General features: G+C 40.5%; 1 protein-coding gene across 37 annotated transcripts in view; it reads right to left on the reverse strand.

Annotated features, from left to right (window-relative positions):
• LOC122553361 (calcium/calmodulin-dependent protein kinase type II subunit delta) overlaps positions 1–17,876 on the reverse strand; it is a 336,637-nt gene that overhangs the window by 91,048 nt on the left and 227,713 nt on the right. For all 37 annotated transcript variants that reach the window (XM_043697118.2, XM_087984279.1, XM_043697082.2 and 34 more), the window contains exon 5: positions 14,051–14,116. In XM_043697118.2, the coding sequence (XP_043553053.1) occupies positions 14,051–14,116 (66 nt within the window). The remainder of the gene's footprint in view (positions 1–14,050; positions 14,117–17,876) is intronic.

A 17,876-nucleotide genomic window follows, 5' to 3' on the forward strand; every position in this document is an offset into this window, starting at 1 on the left:
TCCATTGCATTAAAGGTAGGTTGAAGTACAAGTTAACTACGAAAATAATGTTTAGTCAAAAGAGCTTTTAATATACTTGTTACAATAAACATATTAAGCTGAACTATATTGCCATGTTTTCCATTCAGTTATTAACTAAACAGTTGATTTATTTTTCAACATTCTTGGCCTCTACAAGCCATACGCAAATAGCCTCATTCAAAGGTGGTCAAACACTAGGTGTATTTTAACAGAGAAGTAGATATATTTAAAGGAGTGAATTTGAGAGCCTACGACCTCAAAAGCTGAAAGCTTGGGAAATCCAGTATGCAAGACAGAATTGGTAACATCATAAGGCTGCGAGAAATTACCGAATCAGGGAAGGGGTGGAGAAATTTAACCATAATGGAGAGAATTTTAAATCTACCATGTGATTTGAATGGGACTTCATACAAGTCAGAATAAGGCCAGCAGAGCTTTTTGCATCTGGTGGACAAATGGAATGTCATTTATTCCTCGATGAATGGAACATAAATGTTGGGATATTTTACTGCAGCTGTACAGGTTGATGTCAAGACTACACCTGGAGTACTATGTACAGCTTTGGTCCCCTTATTTGAAAAGGGATATAATTACTTTAGAAGCAGTTCAGAGAAGATTTACTGAACTCACTGTCGGGATAAAAGACTTATGAAGAACCGTTGAAAATGTTGGATTGATATTCACTGGAGAGTAGAAGAACAAAAGGTAATTTCAATGAAACATAAAAGATCGAGGAGATTAGGTAGTGTGGGTTCCTAGATGGTGTTTCCTATTGTTGGGAGACTAAAACTAAGGAAGGTATTTGAAGTTAAGAGTCTCCCCATTAACACAGATGAGGAGAATTTTTTTTCCTCCCAGAGATAAAGAGATCAAATTTATTCATGTAGATTTTTAAATGACAATGGAGTCAAGGATCCTGGGGTACAGACAGGAAAGCGAAGCCAAGACCACAAACCAGATCAGCCATGATCTTATTGAATGGTGGAGCAGGCTCAAAGAGCCAAATGGCTGCCTCTTGCTCTTAAGTCCCATGTTTCTCTGCTAATATGAACTCTATGGAGGATGCAGGACCGGAGGCTTGCAAAGAAGAGTACTGGAACAGTTGGGTGTAGTGCTAAACAAACCAAGGGTGAGGATTTTAGCAGCATTGGACTAAGATCTGGGAGGAGATATGGATATGACTAAGGAGGAAGGAAGGAAGGCAGGACCTTGGTGATGGAAAGCGGTTGCTGTCTAACGCTAAGTTTGCTATTAAATAGAACACTGATTGATTGCAATATGTTTAGTTCAGACTAGTGATCAGAAAGGTGTTTAGAATCAGTGACTAAGGGCCAAAGTTTCTGGCTGGAGTTATAGATTATGACTTTAGCCTTCTCAATGTTTCATTGCATTCTTCAATGAATCTCCAGAGGGAAATGTCAGGCTTGATTGGAAAGTTGGTATAAGGAAACTTCCAAAATTAAGAGGCCACCAATTCATGTGATTAGAATTCTGTAACATTTAATCATCCATCCCTAACAGATGAAAAGTAAAAAAAAACTTTACATTTATGCAGTACCTTATAGCATCCTTAAGAATTTTATCATAACCTTTTTCTCCCCCCAAAAGTAATCACTGCAATCTATCCAGTGGGCAATTTTGCATGTAAATTCCCACAAATAGTAATAAGGTAGCTTCAAAGATCCTGCTTGACATTGGCCAAGGCACTGCAGAGAATGTCCCTGTTATTCAGATCCCACTATGGACCTTTTACCTCCAGCTGTGACAAAGGAAAGGACCTCAACTTAATCTAAAATACAGTATCTTTGATTGACTATGCAGAACTCACTTCGTACTGAGCTGTCGGCCTAGATTACAAGCTGAAGTCTACAGATTGAAACTTGAATCTCCAACTTTCTAACTGTAGTGCTACCTTTCAGTCAAATTTAACATAATCTTAAACTTGGCAAATTCACAACTACTGTAAAGACTGATTCATAGGTTTGCATCAACGACAAAACGAAAAGCAAAAAGTTTGCAGTTACTGGAAATCTGTAAGCCAAAGTAGAAAAACAGAAATATATTCAGCACATCACGCATCAGTAACATCAATATGCCAGATTTTAATATCCTTCCTTGTGATTGGAAATTATTAAAGATAAACAGGCTTTTTTTGCATAACAGGAAAACCAAATTAAAATAAAATAAAACAAAACACAATGAAAGAATTCTGAAATTCTTAGGGCGGCACGGTGGCACAGTGGATAGCACTGCTGCCTCACAGCACCAGAGACCTGGGTTCAAATCCCGCCTCAGGCAACTGACTGTGTGGAGTTTTCACATTCTCCCCGTGTCTGCGTGGGTTTCCTCCGGGTGCTCCGGTTTCCTCCCACAGTCCAAAGATGTGCTGGGCAGGTGAATTGGCCATGCTAAATTGCCTGTAGTGTTAGGTAAGGGGTAAATGTAGGGGTATGGGTGGGTTGCGCTTCGGCGGGTCGGTGTGGACTTGTTGGGCCGAAGGGCCTGTTTCCACACTGTAGGTAATCTAATCTAAAAAAAACAAAAAAATGTCTGGTTAGAGTGTGGGGGGCAATTAAATGGAATAGTGATATTGCTGAGAGATAAACAAAGGAATAACAAGGGACAGAAGAATCTTCCAAGAAACAGAGTATGTACATTAATAGGCCAAAGGGGGACAAGTAGGAAGGAAAGTATGAAAAAAAATCAGGAAGACAAAGCAATTTCCAAGGCCCCAGAGTCTGGCAGAAGACACAAAACAGGTTGAAACAAACGTTGCAGCGTTTTGATAGGTTGGGGAGGTCTACAAAAGCATTCATCAGTTCCCCAACCCCCAGTGCAATAATACATCTGTCCTGCACTGCCCACACCTTCTGTCAAAGAAAATAATGTGAGACACTGCTAAAGTCTGAAGTTGTTAACCTAAAAGCTGAGGGACTGAAAAGCACTGATGAGGAAAATGATTGAAGTTTGCTGAGTTTCCTCAGAGGAATGCAGACACCGAAGTACGGAGACATGAGAATGAGAATGGGATGGAAAACTGTGACAGAACAGAAAATAATCACTAAAGTGACCATCTAATCATTTACATGCACTTTCACCAATCATTGCTGATGGCACAGTTTCATGAGCACTCCATGGCTCACTGAATTTTCTACTCAAAAGGGTGGGTTCTCCCCTTAATAGGATCGTCATTTAAACTGAACAAGGATGTTTGGTTGTGTGTGATAGCTCTTCCAGATATATGGGGGAAGAAACAGCTGGGTTTCTCCAGGAGGTAATGGCATAATGGTATATTATTGGACTAGGAAACCACACGACAAGGCTCCAGTGACAGGAGTTCAAATCCCGCCATGGCAGATGATAAAATTTGAATTCAATAAAAATCAGGAATTGAAAGATTAGCATAATAGTGAACATGCAATGACTGTGAATTGTTTTAAAACCCATTAAGTCCAGTAATATCCTTCAGGGAAGGAAATCTGCCATCCTTAGTCTGGCCTATTCTGACTCCAGACCCAAAGCAATGCAGTTGATTATTAACTGCCCAGTTTACAGTTATGTTTGAGCAAAAAATGCTGGCCTAGCCAAGGATGCCAACATCCCATAAATGAAAAAAAGAATTGGTGCAATCCCCCAATGTTTGTCAAAAAGTTGTAAAAGCAAAAAAAAAGGACAGGATTTTTCCCTTACGAGACACTGAAAAAGGGTCCAGAAGGAAAGTAGGAAACTGGTATTTGTAATAAACTACAGACTTATAATAAACTTGCAAATCTCCAAAACATCATCTACTGCCTAATTCAACATATGGAAATCAGTCTGTTCACCACAGTGACAGAAGACGGACCTGATCTCTTCAAGTGGGAAGATAATGAAAGTAGAAGGCAACCGGTTTCTGATCTGAGTAAAGCTCTCGGTAGCATTTTCCAATGAAATTACTAAATCATGTCACGGGTTACAAACTATAATCACCCACCAGAGTTTTCAGGATTGGAGCTTTTTGAGCAATGGAAGAATGAAGTGCAGTTAAGGACTTGGATCACTTCTCGAATAAAGAAGCAGCAAAGGTCTTTGTCCTAACCACGAAAGAATAACTTTAGAAAGAAAATTCTTTCAGAACTGTAAGTAACTGACTTGGGACACTTGAGGTGGGATTGCAGATTTTAAAACTGTTTATTGATAAATTTTATAAAAAGGATGACTTATTGGGAGTCTTTGAATTGTGGTCAATACTTGATGAATTGATTATGATAGACAATCAATCCATGGAAGAATGCAACGAGAAGTTTGAGGGATTATATAAAAGGCTAAAGAAGTTCATACTTGAAACTCTAGAGTTTGTGTTGCCATTTAAACTGTTAGATCGCACACAAATTTCACACATGGGCAGACTTTAATTTTGAAAGGTATTCAATTTCATGGTAATGACTCTCTGAACAAATGGCTACTGCTCTAAGAATCATTTTAGGAAGACAATCATTTCCAGCTCCCATTGGAAGACATGATGGGAATTCTGCCATAATACAGAGAATAAAAGACTCATGATTGCTGGCAAATCAGCCAAACTGTAAGTTAGTGTATGGCTTGAACCTAAAACTGTCTGGTACTACAATGATGATCCAGAGGAATAAGGATCAGCTCGATTTTGATTTGCACCTTTTGTTGCATCTAAATGCATTATACACCACAAGAACAGATTTCATTTCCTGAATTTATGCTCAGTGATCAGGAAAAAAATAAGAGAGCTTTGACACACATCAGTCCATCCAAGGGAGACTTCAGATTCACTATAACAGGGCCAGGAAAAGCTACATGCCAGAAAAACTTTCCTCATACAACATGGGAATCATACTGTAATTGCAAATAAGTTACAACTCTGAGAACACAGGAGAAGGTACTGATGATGAAGTATCAATGAGTTCTACAACTCTCAAACAAAGGAGCAGAATTCAAGAGCTCAAGGAATATGTACCATTGCAGAACATGAAAGCATAATCTCAAGTGTACATTGCTGGCCCAAAATGGGTTCACAGTTCATTTAAGAGCCAGGGGAAGATCAGAGGGTGACCACGATAGTGGAATATGCAGGCAAATCAATGGGAATTTTTTTTTAAATGGCTAAATGTTCCAGATAAAGCACAAGAAGTGAAAGCCATAAGTTGGCAGTAGGGGATACAAGAGTGGAGAAGTAGAAAACACAGATTCAGTACTGTCACAAAAGATACATTTTGGAAGAAAAGTTCACATACAGTAGAGGGGATTTCTAACAGACATCTGAAAGAAAGATTAAAGAGAGATCTCATTGTGAAGCGAGTCTGCTGCTGGACAAGGCAAATAGGCAGCCTGAATAATGGAGAGCTTTATTCGACATGGATAAAAGCAGAAATTACCATGATCAGATGATGTTTATTGCTACTAACTGAGTGGGAGGTAGAGTGATAAAGGCAGCTAAACTAACAGAGTTACAGATCTGAAAAGAATTCGGAGTACATTAATTAGTTGATGATTGAGGTCAGAGCTGAAAATGTGTTGCTGGAAAAGCGCAGCAGGTCATGCAGCATCCAGGGAACAGGAGAATCGATGTTTCGGGCATAAGCCCTTCTTCAGGATTTCAACCTACTGCAAATCCTCTTACAAAGATGCCTTCCTTGAAGAAGCTCTCTTCCTCCCTCTACAAAGATTTCAGTGAGTCCCTCTCTCACTGCACCCCCCCAGGTCATCTCCTCTTCAGCCACATTCTCAAACAGACTCGCTACCACAGCCACATCTCCTTCCTCAGCACCTGCCTACGGAACCGACTTATCCCGCACGGACTCCGGACTACGTTCCGACCAACAAAACTTGGACCCAACCAGTACCTACAACAAATCCGAAGCCTCATTCCTGAAGAAGGGCTTATGCCCGAAACGTCGATTCTCCTGTTCCCTGGATGCTGCCTGACCTGCTGCGCTTTTCCAGCAACACATTTTCAGCTCTGATCTCCAGCATCTGCAGACCTCACTTTCTCCTCGATGTTTGAGGTCAACTGACTTTGTCACACAGATGGATCTGTCTGGAAGAAAACCTCAGTCTGATACTGACGTACCGGCTCTGGTTTCTGCACTCAAACCCCTGGACAAGAACTCAAAAGTACAGCACAGGAACAGGCTCTTTGGGCCATCATATCTGTGCTGACCATGATGCCATTCTAAATTTATCCTGCACATGTCGTTCTGATTCAGAGGCAAAGCTGTGACTATCTCACCTGATTCTTTTGCATAGATAACTAATAATCTAAACACTACGCTTTCAATCCATGCTAAGACATCATCACCCAGAATCGGTTTCATATTCTCTGTCAGATGTTTGTCTGCATTCAGCGATAACACACTGCTATCACAATCTGTGCATCTTTTCTGATGACTGATGTCCAGAAGATATATTTTGGGAGGGAACATGCAGGTAGTGTTCTTTCCATACGTGTGCTGTCATGCACACAGGCACCCTCCCCCCACACACAACCATGCGCACACAGTATCACACATGCACACAAACACACACGAACACTCCCTCCCACACAGGCAGACACACACTCTCTCCATTACACACATACACACAAGTCTATGGGGTGAATTTGCATTTGCAGAAATGTATTTTAAATACATTCTGTTGTGTTCAAAAAGCACACAATCTGTAGGCATCAATACTTTTTATAATCTATGTGACATTTTACAAATTTCCACGATGGAAATAAAACCCATCTGACTCAAGATTGGAATACATACAGACTCTAAACTCACATCCTTAATGCATTGTCTGAACTGAGATGGGACTTCTTTTTATAAAACCTTAAGTTATTCCGGGAATGTGACTCGAAAGACGACCTGAAATTTACATATTAATGAATCAAAACCTGTAATCCACTCTAAAAGATCAAAGACTTAACAGCAATCTACATTTGTTCAATACATCGCATCAGTTGTATGACACTAATGATCATTTGCTATAAATTCTATGTCATATGATCCTACGCCACTAGCTACCTGATGAAGGAGCAGCACTCAAAGCTAGTGCTTCCAAATAAACCTGTTGGGCTATAACTTGATGTTGTGTGATTTTTAACTTTGTCAATCCCAGTCCAACACCGGCTCCTCCACATCATTACAACAATCAGAACAGTTTACTGCTGGTGTGAATGTAAACTATGCTTTCAAAATTAAAAATCCTGTATAACTAGTAGAGAAAGCAGTACCACATCTGCACAGTTCTTGCCAACTTTTCTAATGTAAAATCTAATATGAATATCCGTGACAGAAACTCCCTGCATTGTCATCCTATAAACTTTCCTTTCAAAGCACCACCACACATGAACGTATAACTATTCTTTGCCAAACTTACACTGACTGCATTCAATATGATCATTTGCATACAAATTTCTAACTCTAATATCAGAGTAAGGAACAGTATATAGCATTAAACTGAGCTGGAACTAAGTCTTACTTTGATCTTGCTATTTAGAGTCATAGAGATGTACAGCATGGAAACAGACCCTTCGATCCAACCCGTTCATGCCGACCAGATATCCCAACCCGATCTAGTCCCATCTGCCAGCACCCGGCCCATATCCCTCTAAAACCTTTCAATTTATATGCCCATCCAAAGCCTTTTAAATGTTGCAATTGTACCAACCTCCACCACATCCTCTGGTAGCTCATTCCATACACGTACCACCCTCTGTGTGAAAAAGTTGCCCCTTAGCTCTCTTTTATATCTTTACCCTCTCACCCTATACCTATGCCATTTAGTTCTGGACTCCCTGACCCTAAGGAAAAGATTTTTGCCTATTTATCCTATCCATGGCTCTCATGATTTTGTAAACCTCTATAAGGTCACCCCCTCAGCCTCCGACACTCCAAGGAAAACAGTCCCAACCTGTTCAGTCTCTCCCTATAGCTCAAATCCTCCAACCCTGGCAACATCCTTATAAATCTTTTCTGATACCTCAACCAAAGTCTCAATTTTTTTAGTCATCCAGCATTCCCTACACCTACCAGCCTTTCCTTTCACCCTGACAGGAATATGTTTTCTCCGGATTCCCGTTATCTCATTTCTGAAGGCTTCCCATTTTCCAGCCGTCCCTTTACCTGCGAAAATCTGCCACCGATCAGCTTTTGAAAGTTCTTGACTAATACCGCCAAAATTGGGCTTTCTCCAATTTAGAACTTCAACTTTTAGATCTGGTCTATCCTTTTTCATCACTATTTTAAAACTAATATAATTATGGTCGCTGGCCCCAAAGTGCTCCCCCACTGACACCTGAGTCATTTGCCCTGCCTTATTTCCCAAGAGTAGGTCAAGCTTTACACCTTCTCTAATATGTACATCGACATACTGAATCAAAAATTTTCTTGTACACACATTACAAATTCCTCTCCATCTAAACCCTTCACACTATGGCAGTCCCAGTCTATATTCGGAAAGTTAAAATTCCCCTACCATAACCACCCTATTATTCTTACAGATAGCTGAGATTTCCTTACAAGTTTGTAGGGGGGTCTATAATACAATCCCAATAAGATGATCATCCCTTTCTTATTTCTCAGTTCCACCCAAATAACTTCCCTTGATGTATTTTTGGGAATATCCTCCCTCAGCACAGTTGTAATGCTATCCCTTATCAAAAATGCCATTCCCCCTCCTCTCTTGCCTCCTTTTCTAACCTTCCTGTAGTATTTGTATCCTGGAACATTAAGCTGCCAGTCCTGCCCATCCCTGAGCCATGTTTCTGTAATTGCTATGATATCCCAGTCCCATGTTCCGAACCATGCCCTGAGTTGATCTGCCTTCCAAGTTAGGCCCCTTCCATTGAAATAAATACAGTTTAATTTATTAGACCTACCTTGTCCCTACCTGCCCTGACTGTTTGACTCGCTTCTGTTCTTAACTGTACCAGTCTCAGATTGATCTCTTTCCACACTATCTGCCTGGGTTTCTCCCCTCCCCCACCCCCCCACCCCCCCACTTACTAGTTTAAACCCTCTCGAGCAGTTCTAGCAAATCTCCCTGCCAGTATGTTAGTCGCCTTCCACTTTAGGTGCAATCTGTTCTTCTTGTACAGGTCACTTCTACCCCAAAATAGATTCCAATGATCCAAAAATGTGAATCCTTCTCCCGTACACCAGCTCCTCAGCCGTGCATTCATCTGCTCTATCCTCCTAATCTTGCCCTCACTAGCTTGTAGCACCGGGAGTAATCCAGATATTACTACTCTCAATTATCTCTCTTCAGAATCTCAACCTTTTCCCTTCCTATGTCATTGGTTCCCATGTGGACAATGACCTCTTGCTGGCCCCTCTTCCCATTGAGAATATTCTGTACCCTCTCAAGGTTTCCCATGGAGGACTGGTTAGCAAGGTTAGATCTCATGGAATACAGGGAGAACTAGCCATTTGGATACAGAACTGGCTTAAAGGTAGAAGACAGAGGGTATTGGTGGAGGGTTGTTTTTCAGACTGGAGGCCTGTGACCAGTGGAGTGCCACAAGAATCGGTGCTGGGCCCTCTACTTTTTGTCGTTTACATAAATCATTTGGATGTGAACATAAGAGGTACAGTTAGTAAGTTTGCAGATGACACCAAAATTGGAGGTGTAGTGGATAGCGAAGAGGGTTATCTCAGATTACAACAGGATCTGGACCAGATGGGCGAATGGCCTGAGAAGTGGCAGATGGAGTTTAACTCCGATAAATGCGAGGTGCTGCATTTTGGGAAAGCAAATCTTAGCAGGACTTATAAACTTAATGGTAAGGTCCTAGGGAGTGTTGCTGAACAAAGAGACCTTGGAATGCAGGTTCATAGCTCCTTGAAAGTGGAGTCACAGGTAGATTAGGATAGTGAAGGCAGCGTTTGGTATGCTTTCTTTTATTGGTCAGAGTATGGAGTACAGGAGTTGGGAGGTTATGTTGCAGCTGTACAATACATTGGTTAGGCCACTGTTGGAATATTGCGTGCAATTCTGGTCTCCTTCCTATCGGAAAGATGTTGTGAAACCTGAAAGGGTTCAGAAAAGATTTACAAGGATGTTCCCAGGGTTGGAGGATCTGAGCTACAGGGAGAGGCTGAACAGGCTGGGACTGTTTTCCCTGGAGCGTCGGAGGCTGAGGGGTGACCTTATAGAGGTTTACAAAATTATGAGGGGCATGGATAGGATAAATAGACAATGTCTTTTCCCTGGGGTTGGACAGTCCAGAGTTAGATGGCATAGGTTTAAGGTGAGAGGGTAAAGATATAAAAGAGACCTAAGGGGCAACTTTTTCCACACAGAGGGTGGTACGTGTATGGAATGAGCTGCCAGAGGATGTGGTGGAGGCTGGTACAATTGCAACATTTAAGATGCATTTGGATGGGTATATGAATAGGATTGGTTTGGAGGGATATGGGCCGGGTGCTGGCAGGTGGTACTAGATTGGGTTGGGATATCTGGTTGACATGAACGGGTTGGACTGAAGGGTCTGTTTCCATGCTATACATCTCTATGACTACATCCCTGATCCTGACACCAGGGAAGCAACATACCATTCTGATTTTTCGCTGCTGGCCACAGAAACGTCTGTCTGTACCTCGGAGTAGAGTATCCCCTAACACAATTGATCTCTTGGAACCCAAGGTACCCCTCACTGCATTAGAGCTAGTCTCAATACCAGAAACTTGCCTGTTCGTGCTACATTCCCCTGTGAATCGATCACCCGCTATATTTTCCAAAACAGCATGCTTGTTTGAAATGGAAATTTTTAGTCCTTGAAAACTAATTCATCTGAAGACTACATTTGATGTTAACTCCTGGTATGTAACTCCACACATGGCTTACTATTATAATACTCAGAGAAATCTTAAAGCTGGAAATGTTGACGTGGGTTTCCCCAGTTTGAATGATGGCATTTTCATTAATATGTAAAGGGTTAACAAAAAGTGGCACAACCTCAATTCAATAAACTAGTTCTAAGCTTAAAGAACAAATGATGGATGTCCCCTCTAAATGGATATTTAGAAGTTAGATATTTAGAAAGAGGATTAAAAGAAATGGAAGATGAATCCTCCATGAAGAAATTATGCCCTCCTGGACTGAATTACAACAAATTTCATTATTCATTATCTATAATTTCAATATAAACTATAAAACTAAAAGGCACAAATTCTAGAATATATAAACAGCAGGAATGCAATATGTTGACGTTCTCAAGAAAGTTGAAGTAGTTTCCATTTCTGAAATGTTTGCCATAACTTATCAAACAGGTAAAAATTTTTGAAGATTTGATTTCTAATGTTTACTCATCTCATGTTAATACAACCACAGATTCAATGTGAAGATTGGGGACGTGAGTTAGAACATTACTAAATGGATGTTATCCTGTGGGCAAGGGAGAACTTACATATTACCTGATGGTGTGAAAAATATTAAATGAGATTAAATGGATTCAAAAACAAGGCTGCACAATATTGTCTACCATTTAGGGCTATTTTAAAATTGTTGACTTTATGCCAATATAGCATATCTCCATGTGTGGGGGCGTGGGGCGTGAGTGAGAGAGCGCAAGAGCGAGAGTGAGAGTGTGAGGGAGAGAGCAAGTGCAAGAGAGTGAGAGCGCGCGCACGAGGGAGTGAGTGCACGAGATAATGTGTGTGAGTGTGTATGTGCATGTGTACGGTGTGCAGTCTGAAATGAAAGCAGGGATGAGGATGGAGAAGGCAGCAAGCAAAGGGGGAAGAGTGGAGGAGGTGAGTGAGAACAAGGAGCAATTGTGAGGGCGAGAGTGAGAACGGCAAGTGGGCAAGAGAGAATGGAAACAAGCTGGAGCAGGGACAGGGGAGTTGGAATCAGTAAGCTGGAGCAAAGAGGGAGAGTGGGAGTCAATGAGGAACTGTAGAACAGGGAGGCCAGTGGAAGCAGGGTCTATGGTGAGAGAGCACATTGAGGGGAGAGCGCGAATGGGAAGGAACATGAGGAGAGAAGAGAGAGAGCGAGAGGGGGAGCAAGAGTGAGGAGGGGAACAGAAGGGGAGAGCGCGAGGGGGTAACTGGAGCGGGTGGGGGGGAAGAGACAGAGTGTGATGGAGAACAGGAGATGCAGCAGGACAGAGGGGAGTGAATGTCAGTAAGAGGGAGTGGGAGAGGAGGGAGTGGGTGACAGTCACAGGGAGCAGCGATCTGTGCGTGGATGGGGAGACAGAGACACACAAACACAGACAGGCAAGGAGAAACAGCCAGGCTAAATGCAAATAGCTTCTTTTCCCGTTTGTGTATGCATTAATATTAAGGCCACATTGGATGTTGCATCACTTCAGGGTACTTCAAGATGGGTTCAGCCCAACTACACAGATTGGCCCCAGACCCTCTCACCAATTCAGAGGTGATCTAGACTTAGTCTCTCTCTTGGCTTCCTAAACTTTTATTGGTTAGCTGTCTAAGTTGCCCCCTTTAATGGTCATCTCTATTAATCAGACATTTGTTTAAAAAAATCAATTTATTGCATTGACTTATTTTTTGGCTTAACATTTTGGAAAAATGCATTCTTTACACCTCACCTTTCACGTTGAAGTTCATGCTTGATGTTGCACCAAGACTCACCATCCTACCCCCTTGAGTGAGAAAAGACTGAAATGTGGCACCTCATCCAAAGAGGTTGATCAACCATAATCTAGAATGCTAACTTGAACCTGTTTTCCCCCTATTGATTGCTGAATTTTGGGAGCAAGTTGCAATAATTAAAAAAATATGTTTCTGCAATCACTTAAACTTGTTTTAAAACCATGCTGCTAGCAGATGATCCTATCCATAAGATCAGGTACGGCCCCTAAACACTATTGGGATTTTCTAAAAATTATTTGTGAGCTACTGACGAGGCTTGAAATTTTAAAAATGGTGCTTTGATGGCGAGGATTTCAAAAAAACATACTTAAATATTTAGGATGTATTTTTTCAAGATAATAAGTTTAACTGATTACTGTACATGAATGTAACGAGAACCCAGCTTAGCATATCGTTTAAAGCTCATTTGTAGTAAGTTAAAATTAGGTTACTTACAGATGGTGCGCTGACAACTATGATTAAACTGCTGATTTTTTGTGACATAGCTATTTTCAGCTGCCTTAATCAAACTGCTTCCAGTTACCATGGTTAATCTTATCTAAAAATATTTTTAAACCAATTATTTTGAAAATATACTCAAAACAATGCATGATTCTATTGATACACAGCAGATTTTGCGTTCAGTAACATGCAAATTGATTTGAATGGAAAGTTAGGTGGGGTGAAACCTTTATCAAGATGGATACAATTTGCATTCAGATCATTAAATGTGATCAAAGCAGAAAATCTACCCTATATCAACAGAACATTTCAGAAAACATCACTCAGGAACATTATGCATTTACATTAATTGTTAGACCAGAGTTTATTTGCCATCCCATTTTTAAATGCACTTTTGTTTTTCGTCAACTATCAATTTCAAGTGCAACATTATATATTAGTAAATCATTTAGTTTACCACAATTTTTATAGCTTTTAATTTTCTACTAGATGTGAATTTTTAAAAATTGTTTTTGTTACTATTGTTTCTGATTTCTGAAATAAAAGTTCAAAACCCAAACACATACAAAATCAGCATCATTTCTAAATGTGCTTTGGCTTCCCCTGTCACCGCTTTAAAAAAATTCAGAAATGGAAAATATTCAATTTTTTTCAAAAAACACAGGCATATGTGCCGCAAAGCCTGGAGAACTAGATTGTTTTTACCTTAGAAAAAACGAATAAATTGGTGCTATGTCATAGCAACAATGTTTCACAGCATTTACATACAACGATGCTGTATTAAAGAGTAATAAAAGTTTTTGTTGTGTTAAATTTGACTTCAACAGGATTGATCACTGGTCACTGAAGAGAAAGGTTCACACGCAACTGAGTAGATATCATGTCACAACCTGGGCCAAGAAACTCCTCTGAGCAAATCTAAGGAATTTCCAGGCTGGTTACTCTCACAATAAAATGGAAACACTTACCTGGCATCTGCTTCACTATAGTATTCTCTGGCCACAATATCTTCAAATAATTCTCCTCCAGTCACTCTAATAAGACAACAAACATTGCATACAACTGATCAGTATTGCTTCCAAAAGAGGAAAACAAAACTGTTCGGCTTACATCAGCTTACTCTGTCTATTAAGCAATAAAATAAACAGGCATTCTTCTTCAAACATTTCTCTGTAGTTTATCAATCAAAGGGTTTAAGGATAAAGATATTCGACCAAAAACTTCATTTTATATTCATTTGAGATCTTTTATGTGTAATAAGCATGGTCAAAATGTTTTATGTTTAATCAAGCATTGCTTTAGTAAAATACAACTGGTATCAGATATGAAATTGTTATTGTGAGTATTTATTTACTTCTATGCAGTTTTACACCATATAACATAACTGTGGCTCAACTAATAGCAAAAGTAAAAATTGCTGATGAAACTCAGTTGGTTTGGCAGTATCTGTGGGAAGAAAGTAGAATTACCAGTGACTTTGGTGAACATAGTTATGTTGAACAGTTACCGGACTATAAATATTAACTCTGCTTTCTTACCACAACTGTTGAGAGGCCTGCTAGATTTTGCCAGCAATTTTAGCTTTTGATTCAGATCTCCAGCATCTTCTGAATCCTTATTTGATTTTGACTCAATTAATCGATTGAATTAGAGGGTGTGGTTCTCATCTAAGTTGCATAGCTCAATGGAATACAGTGGCTGCTGTGAACATTCCCCAAACAATAAAGGATATTTATGTCAATATCATGAGAAGACAGCGAGAGGAATACCAGAACAAAAAATGTTGCCAATGACTAGCTGCTATAAATTTCTTTATGAGATTAAGGATGCTATGTACCGGAACAAACTCATCACTCAAAGTAGCTATAATTGGAAGTGTTTTGCTTATCCTTTCTAGATTGTTAAGGACAGAAAATTCTTCATGAATGTTATGGGAATTAACATTTAACAATCATTATACATGCTTGGATAAGTTGCATTGACAATTTACTTGACTTCTAAGTGGGTGAGCTAGTTTTATTACAGAAGTAAAAGCTGCCTAGAATAGATACACAATCTGTGTAAGATTCATTTGCAGTTTACAAAACAAATAGTCTGAGCAAGGAGGTGGAAGTATAATTAAACAAAAACTCAGGAAAATCATTAAGAAGGTTTAATAGAGAATTGGAATGATGATATCAAGGTGATGGTGTAACGTGGTTGACAGGCTATTGCTTACACAATTCTTGGAATGATTTGCTGATGTAAGGTGAACCATTGTCCAACACCACCACTGTCAAGGAACCAAAAAGACTAAATATGATGCCAGCAATTCTGGCAGCTGCTGCTGCATTTAATTCATCCCTAAGCTACTGAAAAATTGGAAATTTGGAGTGCCGGTCAGTCACGAGCAGATTCTAACAGATATTTAAAATCAACCTGCTCAGATGTGTTATAACACACTTATGAAGTAGACAGGACTTGAAACTAGGCTGTCTGGCTCAGAGGTAGGGACATTACCAGAAGTGGACAACTAGGAGATTGTATGCTATGTGGTTGTCGAGCGATTAGCTTGGTGTTCCTGGTTCACACTGCAAATATTTTAAGTACTAAGTTGACATCCTTGCTGAGGCTGGGCTAATGTGAAAATTCATCTTGCCGCCTTTATTCTGATATGCTTCTGATGGAGCTGATCAGGTACATCAGGCTGAAGTGTTGTCTGCAGGAATGCTTGGTGTCCTTTGAAGAGTACTCCACTGGACAAATCCATCTCATCTTGTTCTCCCATCCACTGGATAGTCTTGGGCCAACCATCTTTAATGATCTACCATAGTGCTTGGGATATGGGGTCTTGAGAAGCTGCCCTCTGGAGTTCCTCTCTCTTGTTTTGACTGAAGCACATGGAGTAGGTATCCTTCGAGCTAGACTTCATTTACGGGACATTGAATGTTTTGCCTCACAATATCCCAAAATGAGCAACCTACTTTGAGTGCCTGATAGGAATCTTGATGAGTAACCTCTGGGGTCAAGGGAGGCATACTTGTAAGAGATTTTGTTGTTGTGGTTCTGTTCGCCGAGCTGGAAGTTTTTGTTGCAAACGTTTCATCCCCTGTCTAGGTGACATCCTCAGTGCTTGGGAGCCTCCTGTGAAGCGCTTCTGTGGTGTTTCCTCCGGCACTTATAGTGGCCTGTCCCTGCCGCTTCCGGTTGTCAGTTTCAGCTGTCCGCTGTAGTGGCCGGTATATTGGGTCCAGGTCGATGTGTTTGTTGATGGAGTTTGTGGATGAGTGCCATGTTTCTAGGAATTCCCTGGCTGTTCTTTGTTTGGCTTGCCCTATAATGGTAGTGTTGTCCCATTGTAAGAGATTTTCTCCAGTTTCTGATCTGTCTCAACCATGAACTCAATCCCAAATAAGCTGGTGTGAAATCTGGGCAGCAAAGGGGACAGCTTCTCATTCCATATGGGACTAATTCCTTTTTTCTAGTGACTGACCCTTTAAACTAAATCTAACTGGCTTAGGCCACATCCACTTCTAATGCCGTTGCCTTCTGAGGTCACAGTGCTGATAACAAAATATTCTGACATCCCTTGCTTCAACATAATGAGCGTATGTTGCTGACCATCCTGCTACTGGATTATTTTTTAAAAAACTTTCTTCAGCAATTCACTTACAGAAAATGCCAACTTCAATGGGACAAGAAATGGAGCTGGGCCAGATAGACTGAAATGGTAGAATGGTGGGAAAAACAGTTAGAGTAGTTATGACTAGATTAGATTAGATTACTTAGAGTGTGGAAACAGGCCCTTCGGCCCAACAAGTCCACACCGACCCGCCGAAGCACAACCCACCCAGACCCATTCCCCTACATTTACCCCTTACCTAACACTACGGGCAATTTAGCATGGCCAATTCACCTAACCTGCACATTTTTGGATTGTGGGAGGAAACCGGAGCACCTGGAGGAAACTCACGCAGACACGGGGAGAATGTGCAAACTCCACACATTCCTGAGGCAGGAATTGAACCCGGGTCTCTGGCGCTGTGAGGCTGCAGTGCTAACCACTGTGCCACCATGCCACCCATCTGGTTTGGGCACATTTCCTTGAATTCTGAGTTCACTGGATAATGGAGACTGACAATAAGTTAAAGAAGAAGTAATGTGTTCATGATAGGTGTCAAGACAAATTGCAATGGAGAATCATACTGAATACAGAGGGAGGTGAAAAATCAAATCAGAGAAAGGAGGATAGATGAAAAAAGATTTAACAGTGAAATCCCCAAATCCTCTCCAGGTACATAAATAGTAATTGTGATAAAAGGACAAATAGTGCCCATTTGTAATAGTAATAGGGATTCACACATGAAGGCAGGAGACATGTCAGAAGTGTGGAATGAATACTTTGTATCTTTACTTATAAGGCAGCTCCTTTCAGGACACGGAGACAAAGGAAACATAACCATTAGAACGGTTTAAAATTATAAAGAAGAACACTGAATAAGTTGCCAGTACTTAAAATTGACAAGACGTCACGGCTAGATGAGATACATCCAAGCACCTATATATTCTAGGAACAGGAACTTGTAGATGCACTGATCAAATCTCTCAATCTTTTCTGGACTGAAGACTGGCAACAGAGGGCTTGAGAATTGCAAGAATTATGTCCTTGTTTAAAAACAGTTGTAAAGATAAGCCCAGTAATTACAGACCAGTCAGCTTAAGTTCAGACGTGAGGAAACTTCTCAAAATAATTCTTCTTGTGATAGAAACAATAATCATACAAAACCATGCCTAAATAACCTGCAGCAGCTTTAA

Source organism: Chiloscyllium plagiosum, unplaced genomic scaffold (genome assembly GCF_037043375.1).
Source record: "Chiloscyllium plagiosum isolate Xiang-an unplaced genomic scaffold, Cpla_swu_hap1 HiC_scaffold_1, whole genome shotgun sequence".
NCBI lineage: Eukaryota > Metazoa > Chordata > Chondrichthyes > Orectolobiformes > Hemiscylliidae > Chiloscyllium > Chiloscyllium plagiosum.